General features: G+C 48.2%; 1 protein-coding gene across 1 annotated transcript; it reads left to right on the plus strand.

Moving 5' to 3' along the window:
* The first annotated feature begins 4,764 nt into the window (after window positions 1-4,764).
* Window positions 4,765-9,322, plus strand: LOC109754590 (uncharacterized). Its single transcript, XM_020313505.4, has 6 exons — window positions 4,765-5,230; window positions 5,479-5,619; window positions 5,730-5,788; window positions 5,877-7,517; window positions 8,105-8,246; window positions 8,333-9,322. The coding sequence occupies exons 2-6, from the start codon at window positions 5,499-5,501 to the stop codon at window positions 8,992-8,994; spliced, it is 2,625 nt and encodes an 874-aa protein (XP_020169094.1). The 5' UTR covers window positions 4,765-5,230; window positions 5,479-5,498; the 3' UTR covers window positions 8,995-9,322.
* Window positions 9,323-10,173: the final 851 nt, after the last annotated feature.

Below are 10,173 nucleotides of genomic sequence, written 5' to 3' on the forward strand. Positions count from 1 at the left end.
TTGCAAGCGCAAGGCACCGCATCTGCCAAGCCCTGCACAGCCGCTCGATTGCCTTGCGATTCACAAAGTAGTTAGATCCAGTACGAAGGCACAACAAGTTTTAAGTTTCAATCGCTGGAACATACGATTTGTCAATCTGAAACTTGCGTTCTTCTCACTCGCTCCTAACAAGTTTCATAGGACATTTTTTTGTTGGTCGTACACACAAAAATAATAATCGGTCGCTCGTACGAAGTTTCAAGAGTTGAAACTTCACATTTTTTTTCAAAATTCATCAAAACGTATTCGAAATGGATCTTATTTGAAAGTCCTCGTCACGAGAAACACGGATATGAAAACAAACTTAATTTAAACTTTTTTGCAAAAGTTATGAAAGTTTAAAAAACCGAAAGCCAAAGAACAAGCACACGCGAGGGAATCGATGCCCCCGCACCTACGTGCCCCGAATCCTCTTCCAGCATGGATGAGATGTATGCAAAATATTAACCATTTTATGAAGTTGTTTTTTTTGCATAAGTTTTTATGAAGATGCTGCCAAAGCCTTGAACAAAAAATAAATAAAGTAAAAATGAATGTAAAATCTTTTTTTGACACAATACAGATGCAAGCACTCATACATACACGTATACACTCACCCCTATGAACGCACACACGCACACCCTACCCCTATGAGCACCTTCGAGAGACTGAGCCGGCATATCATCTTGAGATTTACGAAGTCACCGTAGGCGCATCGTCGTCGACGGGAATGTCTTCTCCCACTGAGAGCACATCGCTGAAATCCTGAAATAAATTTATAAATAATGCGAGCACCAGGACTTCAACTCTGGTGGGCTGGGGATAACACTGTTTTGTAGCAATGAAGTTTTTTAATGTTTTCTTCAACAAATTGATGATGTTCGTGCATATTATACATTGATAATCATAAAGTAAAAGAAGGAACAACAATTCACTTAGAAGAAAAAAGTTGTCAGCTCGGATTTGGCAATTACTTAGTAAATATGATATCCAATGGCCAACAATGTTCGGATTTGCCAACTCTCCACCATTGGATTGGCTTCATCCAACAACCCACATTCAACGTTATTTGCACACTATATAGTGATACAGATTAAACAAAGCTCCAATTTACAAATAACGAAACTGGAACAACACAGAAAAGCCTTGCCGTCTAAAGGAAACAAAGAAAAAGAGAGCTCCAACCCATATTTCGCTAAAACTCGTTGCTTAACGACTCGAACGATCCCTAGAAATTTATCCTAGTCCATCATAGAGAATAGCTAACTTGGTCCACAATTGTATATACACAATGCATGAAAACACGCGACGTCATGCAAAGCCAAAACCCGTCAAACTAGCTCTTGATCGAACTCACTTGCTCTCGTTATCCATGACGGTCATGTCCATTCCAAATTTGCCCGCGATACTCGGGTCAACGTGCAGGCTCCAAGCATTGCTCATGTATGAGTTTCCTCGGGGCTAGCAAACACGAGGAAAAAGGGAGAAACTCCCTCTCGTACCCTAAAAAAGGACGCCGATATCCACCACACGGGTGGCATAATAGGCATTCGCTCACACACCGTGTGTGGCATGAGCAGAGGGCAGCCCACACGGGCTGTGTGTGGGCGAACAGTAAAATTGCCCAGACGTGTGGGCGCGGCTACTTCGTGCCACACGCCCAACAAGTACTACTCATCCCCACCCCGCGCGTGTGGCACGAAGCAAATATGCCCACACGTCCTGGCGCAGCTACATTAGATACCCGCGGGATGACGATTTAGTTGCCATCCGGGATGGCAGATGTAGTTATCCGGGATGGCAAATGTGGTTGTAAAAGCATGGCAACTCTCTCTGTTTTAGTTAACTATAGTTATCATGTCTAATTTATGATAGTTGCCGCGTGTAATCAAACCATAGTTGTCGTGTGTGATTAACTACTTGCCACGTATGGTCAAACAATAGTTGCTATGTGTGTTTACCTAGTTGCCACGTGTGGTTAATCACAATTGCCATGTATGTTTATCTGATTACCACGTACGCGCAACTGCAGTTGCCGGCTAGCAAACGAATCATAGTTGCCATGTGTGTTTACCTAGTTGTCATGTACGCGCAACTGCAGTTGCCATCCAATAACGTACGACTGTCGTGTGGGCGAAAAGCAATTCGTCCACACGCACGTGGACTAGGTGGTGGCTGTGTGGGTAGAAACTAGTTCGCCCACACAGCGCAGCTGACAACCGCGTGTTGTGGGGCATGTGGGCGACCTCTCCAACGCCCACACACCGGCCTTGTCCTACGTGGCACGCGAAAACTGCCTCGGTGTGTCAAGATTCGTGCAAATTTAATTGGACGGTGATCCAGGCGTATGGGCGAGTTGCAATATTGCCACACGTGTGGGCGTTAGTGTTTTCGCTAAAAAAAACATTAGGAAAATGGAGACGGCGATTGCTCGTGATGATTTTCACAATGTATCTTTTATGTAGTTTGTCGAGTTAATTGACAAGTGGACAACATAATCGCAAACAACTGCACAGTCTCTTTGCCAGGAAAGAACACTAGTATATAAGAACAACTGAACACTATACAACAGAAGTCCAAAAAGAAATACTACAAAATAAGTCCCCTAACTCAAAATCAATGGCAGACTTAGAGCTTGACCATGGGGGTACCAATCATATCACTCACAATAGAAAATGACATGTATATAATTATCATGTCAGCACTTGCCAATGCCATGGGGCAAATTAACCGTGATAAAATGTTTCTTTGTTGTTGTGAAAATTGTCGTTCGTGCTAAGAATGTGGACACATTTCCATGAAAACGAACGAAGCCTGGCAAGCCCCCGCGCCGCTCCCTCCCCGGGGCGACACGGGCGGCGACCCCCGCTCCTCCCGCAGCCTCCCCTCACCAGCCCCTCTCCTCCTCGCCGTCGCCGGTGACCTCCGGCAGGCAAAGCCTGCACGGAGCCGGCGGCGGCGGGGTGCTCTCTGGCCGCTGCTCGCTCGGGAGGAGGGGATCTCGCGTGCGGGTGGCGGCTGTCCGGCATTCGGCTCCGGGGCAACGTCCTTGCTCGCGGCGGAGGCGGTCTTCGGCGTGCGTCGCGGTGCGCGAGGTCGCAGTCGTCGGCCCTGTTCGGTCCGGATCCGATCTGGGATCCGCAGGCGGCGGCTGGCGCGAGCGGTGGAGGGAGGCTCGGCTCCTCTGTTGCGCGTCCTGGAGGCCTCATGCAGCATCTTCTCCGGCTAGGTGCCGTGGTGGTTCAGGCTGGGGCTTCGGCCGGTCGACTGCCGATCTGGTAGCTCGTCCGGCGAGTTGGGGTGGGGTGGCGGCCCTCCCTCCCTGCTCAGGGCTCTTCTGTGGCGCAGCAGCAGCAGTGGGTTGCTGGATCTGGCCTGTTTCGGCCGTGTTCGGCTCGTCGGCGTCTGGCCGGCGACGAGGATTGTGGTGGCTCCTGCTTGGTCATGGCGCGATGGCTTCGTGGGAGGTGTGCGGGTCAGCGGAGGTGCTATGCGTGGGGGTGTGGGTGTGGGTGTGGGTGTTGCTCCGGGCGAAAGCTTGCCGCGCTCTTGCTGGCCGACAGCGTCGGCGTCTGTGGACGTCGTTTCACCTTCTTGGAGGCGCCGTCGTGGAGTCCACCCCTCACGCACCCTTGGATCCAGTTCTTCGGGCGAAAGCCTAAGACCCAGTCGGGTCGGGCGACGGCGTCGGCATCATCGCTTCCCTCTTTGGGGCGTCGCCTGGAAGAACTTTGGATCCCGTTTGCACGCTCCATGGGTTGGTCGTGGTGGTGCGGCCTGCTCAGGACCGAGGGTGGTGTGTTCTTCTTCAGGTGTTTCTCTTCGGCTGTCCTACGTGTGGTCTCCGGCCTGCTCTATGCATGCTCATGCCCCTGCTCTGTTGAGGTGAGCCTCGGGCTCTTGGTCTCGTCTTGGTTCACCTTTGCTTAATGACGACGCAATGACGCCTCCCCGACTTGCTAATCGTCTTGAACTTCCGTGGCGGAGCGCTCAGTCAAGGTTCGTGTTAAGCTTTGGCACTCGTTGATTGTGGATGCTCCTCCGTTGTGCTGTGGGGTTCGATACGCACGCCGGTGCGATGCGTTAGGCTGTTTGTAGAGTCTTGGTATTGTGATCCCTCGACGCACCCCTCATCTACCTGGTCCTGTGAGTATGCTAGCTAGGTCTTGCCTTATGTTGGGCGTCCTGTTCCTCTCCTTTTCTTGTAACACTCGTTACTTGTCTGGTTTTCGGCTCGGTTTTCCTTATAAACGGGGTCAATTTGTTAAGGTTTTCGATCCGGTTTTCCTTAGAAACTGGATCACTCTCCTGGCATTATGGCCAATTTGAGCAATATATTCAGGTGGAGGGACTCCTCCCCCGGTGATTCTAAAAAAAAACATTCCCATGAAAACCACTAATAAACTTCTCTTTAATAAACAAAGGCGAATTCGGGTGTTTGATTGGCCCACTTGTCAGGCGCCAAGTGGTCGCGACATTCCACCTTTCACCTCACTCAACCTCTTATTTTTTTCACAACCCCACTTAAGCTCCTAATCACTATAGTTACCTACCCTCAATAATCCCCTACATATACTTTACTTAACCCAAGTAGACTATAGCATAGCACGCGTGACCATGACATGGCCTGCCTGCCTGGTGAGCCGTTGGGGGTGGGTACAAAAAAGATTCAAATTTTGAACACGGGCCGTGGTAAAAACAACAAACAGACATACTACAATAATCCTGACGCAGAGAGGCGATAACGATCTGGATCCCCATCCCGGACCCGGAGCCGGGCTCCCTTTTCAATTTCCTTCCCCCCCCCCCCCCCCCCCCCCCCCTCTCCTTCTACTCCCCTCCCCCTCCCCCGTCTTCCTCGTGCAGCACGGCAGCAGGACAGGACAGCATTGATGGCCGCCACGGCCGCGGCCGCCCCCCGCCCCCTCAGCCCCTCGCCGGCCCTGGCGTGACGCCCCCCCACCTCCGCGGTGCCGCCCGCCCGAGCTCGTCCGCGGAAAGGAACGAGGAGGAGAAAGATCGCTGCTCCGGGTGGCTCCTTCCCCGGCGGGCCACGATTCGATCCGGGCCGGTCCGCGACCGCGATTTGGCCCCGGCTGCGGGCTGCTGCTCCGGTGAGTCCCGCGCCGTTGACCCCGTGCCGCGCGCGGAAGGGCGGATCTTCGCCGGCGGCTGGTTCCCCGGGGGGTTTCTTCCGGCGCTCGATTCGCAGGTATGGGTGTTACCTGCATTCTCAGTGTATCTGCGTTGGGTTGCCTGGCGCCCTGCTGTGGGCTAGAGTCTCCCTTCCCTGTGTCCGGGTCAAATTCCAGATAAAGATCGGATTTTGGGGGATGATTGGTCCGTCGCTGGCCCTCTGTCGATTACCTACTTTTAGCTGCGTCTTGGTGAAATGTGATTGCTTTTATTCGATTCTCTTGTGCTTGAGTAGTTGAGTCAGTGTGACATCTTGATTTGCAGGTTTTGGACAGTGAGGAGGGATGGATGTGGAGAAAGCTGCCTCCAAGGGGCATGGCTTCTTCGGCCTGTTTGATTGGGGCAAGAGCAAGAAGTCCAAGCGGCGGCTCTTCACCGGAGGCGGGGGATATTCACCGTCGCAGGGTAAGCAAATGTTTTCTAGGAATCAAGTGGTAACTGTAAACTTGATTCATTTTCACAAATAGAAACAGGGGCTGGGCTGCTGAGCTCACACACTTACCCTGTCCTTGTAGGTAATTCCGTAGATGGGAAGGAAGTTGACGGCAGCATGCCGAGTACGCCGTCCAACTCGGTGCGTGTTCGGGTGCATCATCTTTTTGTTACCATCTCTGTTTGCTGCTTACTGTCATTCTGATGAGTCAAACTGTGCATATTGGCAGATCCTCGAAGATGGGATGAGTATGAAGGAAAGCAGCGAGCATAGCTGTTCATCCTCTGTAATCGACGACGAAGCTTGTGCGAGGAGGGGACCCACTGTCGTGGCGAGGCTTATGGGTTTGGATTCCATGCCCGCGGCAAGCTCATCTGGACCCTACCCGGCCCCTTTTACCGGGCAACATACCTTCCAAGCTATTGCCCATGATGAGTTGATTGGCAGAAGCTATGTTGGCCTTTCTAGCCCCCATAAGATGCCGAGTAGTCCTATTGACCGGTTTAGAATGGAAGCCCTGCCTCCGAGGTTTGCCAAAAGGACACTTTCAGTTGCACAGCATAAGTTGTTCTCCCCAGTGAAGAATCCTAATCATGTATCAAGCAGAAATGCTGCTGATATCATGGAGGCGGCATCTAGGATTATTGGGCCTGGAGCTGAGAATATTAGCTCTTACAGAGTCCGTGATGCTGGGTACTCAAATGATGTGCGTGCCTTCAGCCCAACAGAGATTGTAAGGGTCCAGCAAATGTCCCAAGCGGCAAGAAGGCGTGATGGCTCTGCATCTTCTAAGCCACCGAGTGGAAGATCGTTGGATGGAAGTTTGGTAACTTCAGAGACATCCTCTTCTGCCAGGTTCTCACAGTCAAATGGTGGTGCTCCAGTTGCTCCAAGGGTCAAGGCTGTCAGTCGACCATCGTCAGATTTTAGAGCTACAAATGGCCAAGGGAGAGAAGGTGTAAGCAGAAGCAGTAGGAAACCCCCAACTCGTACGGATCCTGTACATAACATGGTTGAGAGAAACGGGTCCAGTCAACAAAGACAAAAGATCAGTAGCAGAGTGGGCATGGCAAGTTCTTCCAACGTGCTTGTGCAAAATAACACAAAGCAGAATGCCATGGGTGTTGAGCGCAAGCTGAATCCCAAGTCAGCAACACACAGTCAACAACAAAGGAACATGCACCCACCAAATGCTGCTCCCAGAAAGGCTGGTGTCACAAGCACCCGCTCTGAAAACAGTATGAAAGGCAACAGAAAGGGGGAACTGCAGCCAACCAACTATGCAAACAGAAGACCAAACTCTACAGCCAAAACAATCCCCAAGCCGAGAAGATTACCAGATGAGGGGATGCGCTCAAAGAAAAACCAGCCAAGTGATAAAGTTCTCACTGAAAGAAGCCCAAGGCGTGTTCGGCACAATATTGTGATAGAGGAGCAATCATCTTTCACCACAAACAAAAAGAAAATCAGCACTGAGATTGTTTCGTTCACATTTACCTCACCAGTTGACAAATCATTACATGGTTCTCAGTTTCCCCATTCAGTGGAAAAACGGTCGATAGAGAACTGGAACTCCTTGTCAACTTCAAGCAATACATCAAACACTGAATCAGATACCATAGATGGTGATTATTTGAGACTTCTTCTTGAGCAGAAGTTGAGAGAATTGACTTCTGGGGTGAGATCACCCTATTCTAAGCCAGCCAATGGTGTTCGAATATACGCCCCCTCACCAGGTTTGGATGATACAGCATCAGCCTGTGACACATCCAGCATTGCATCTACTGATTATGATAGGGACTCCATACAGTCTTCAAAGGATGGAAAAGACAAATTCCCCCGGACAGATCTTGTATTAAAAGATGATCAGGTATGTCATTTGATATACCACTCTTCCTATTTTACCTATTTCTTGCCAACTACATGTCCTATGCATGGTACCATTTTCCTTGTGAGCATTGGCTATGATAAAACATGCTGGCAAGAAAACAAATGATTATGTTACATATTTAGGCATGGTAGGTTTGCTCCATATAGCTATGGTACATTCTAGAGCAAGGATTACTGGATATGGTTAGTTTATCTTGCACTCCTGTTCCAAGATTGGGAAAACCTGAATGTTCAGTAGTTGATCGTACAACATAAAGAGCGACAATCTGTGTTGCCCTTTAGAAGAGTAATATACTGATATTGGGGGGTTGTACATGATCAGCTTTGAGCAAAGATAGAAACACTGAATTGATCTCATTGATCATACAGGTAGGAAGGGAATTTAGCTTTGGTATACTGCATTGACAATTGATAGTTTGAACACTTGACCTTCTCATCTTTGCGAAACTGCGAAAATTGGGAACTAACTGTGCCATCAATACAGCGCTGAGCCTGGATTTATGTACATGTTCAATCACAAGTTAAGAACTGGTTTATGTGCTAACATTACTTTCTCTTTATGGCCAGTCATCTCAATCTGTGAAGTATGATAATGGTTTCATTGATCAAGTGGAGTTAGAGCATCTTCACCTAAGCCCCCATTCTACATGGGAAGCTTCTCTTTCAACAGAAACCTGCAGCTCTGCAGAGAGCCGAACAAATGCAAATGGTGAGTGAGTATACAGTTGCTTTGTTGTTGCAATAGCACTAGCCACAGATCTTTCCCAAAACCTTCAATATTTCTCCCTTTTTCAGAATCAAGGTTATTTAGTTCAACAGAAGGAGCAGCAACATCTGGTTCGACACACTATGGTAGGGTCCTAGAAGTGGAGGCTTTATCAGAATATTCTGATACAGCCTCATCAATCACAGCGACTTTAGCCGAAACAACACATCCATCAGAAAGCAGCAGCTCATGTCGTATGGAGATAAAGTTCTTAAGAGAAATACTGAATGCTATTTCTGTCAGAGATAATGCTTGCTCTTACTTCGAGCGATTTGATAGCTCAAATATCCTGGATCCACATCTGTTTGAAGAACTAAATGGCAATTTTAGGCTGCCAGTGGGTGAAGAAGAGGGAAAATCTTTCGGAATGATTCGGAGGCTGCTCTTTGACTGTGTGAATGAAGTATTAAGCGTGAAATGCACATACTACTTCAATGCTGGTTACAGCTCATGGTTTACGGGGATGGCAGTTCTGCAGAAGCTCTCGCCGGAAGAAATCTACCAAGAGATGACCAGTCTGAAGGTTGCCGAGGAGTGGATGGTGGATGAACTCGTGTACAAAGAAATGAGTGGCCCTCTCGGGAGCTGGGTCGACTTCAAGACGGAGTCACATGAAGCTGCAAAAGACATAACAGCAGAGTTGCTAGAATCCTTGATCGATGAAATGGTTGCTGACCTTCTATATTGGTAGTTTGGTCATGCAATTATTGTGCATTTTGTTTGTCGAGAACTACAACAGGGGCCCTAACCTGCCCACCATTTGATGATAGATCAGCGGCTGTCAGAGCCATTGTCTACCTTTTTTGGGGACCGTTTCGGTTGTCATGATGCAGAAAATAGCGAGGCATTGTAATTTTTTTTCTTTCCTTACTATGGCCCATTGTTAATGAAAATAGCTGGTACTGTATGTTGTACAATGTGGCATTTTAGCTGTATGAATGGTGGTCTGTTCTTTGCAAACTATACCGCTGGTAATTATTTGTCGTCTGAGAAGATAGCACAAACTATTTACCCTCTCTTTTCAGCTGTGTTTATCTCGTGTTGTTGATGGAGGTAACTGGTATTGCATTGTTGCACCAATGTGACATTTTGTAGCTGTATGGATGGTGCCTGTTCTTACAAACCAGTCTCTCTCTTGTGTGCTGTATTTATCATGATCTGAAGAAACACATATTTGGTCGTCCTGGCAGCAATAAAGTAGTGAAAACTGGTGTATAGTCTTGCATTTGTCTACGATTTATTCTCTTGCAGTTGTAAAATCTGTGTCTACTTTGTTTCCCCTACAATAACTTGGCCGAATCTGATTCTGTTTTTGAGAAATGGGTGAATCTGACCAAATATATTGTATTTTACACTGGCTCATGTTATTGCTAATGGCTGGGGCACTGTAAGGTTCACAAGATCTTTTCTGTAAGTAAAAACTTGGATTATTGTGTTGAGAAATCGTCGCATCCCGAAGTGAAGAGAAAAACGATAACGTGGTTTCTTACAAAATTTTTGTGCGGACCGTAGTTAGTGTTCTTGCCAAAAGGCAAAAACCTGAAAGAAACCATGTCAATCTATGATTGTTATCTACTGAATGAGGCTCACTTCCGTTTTTCTTTTCGTTGTTTTGTATATATTCCAGCATTAGAGTCAACAGATGCATCGTCTCCTATATCCTCTACCGGAGCCACCCCGCAGCGAAACATGGCTCCTCTTGCAATGGGGCATTGATGAAGTTCATCCTACAGAATTGACATCACATGAATCGGCATGACCACTTCTCCATATTGCACAGAGTAATCTACGCGGGAGCTCCTTCTGTCCACATAGCATCCTGATGCCTCACACGCCTAGGTTGATCTTGATCTCTCGCATGTGCAAAACA

The sequence above is a fragment of the Aegilops tauschii genome, chromosome 5 (assembly GCF_002575655.3).
Source record: "Aegilops tauschii subsp. strangulata cultivar AL8/78 chromosome 5, Aet v6.0, whole genome shotgun sequence".
Classification (NCBI taxonomy): domain Eukaryota; kingdom Viridiplantae; phylum Streptophyta; class Magnoliopsida; order Poales; family Poaceae; genus Aegilops; species Aegilops tauschii.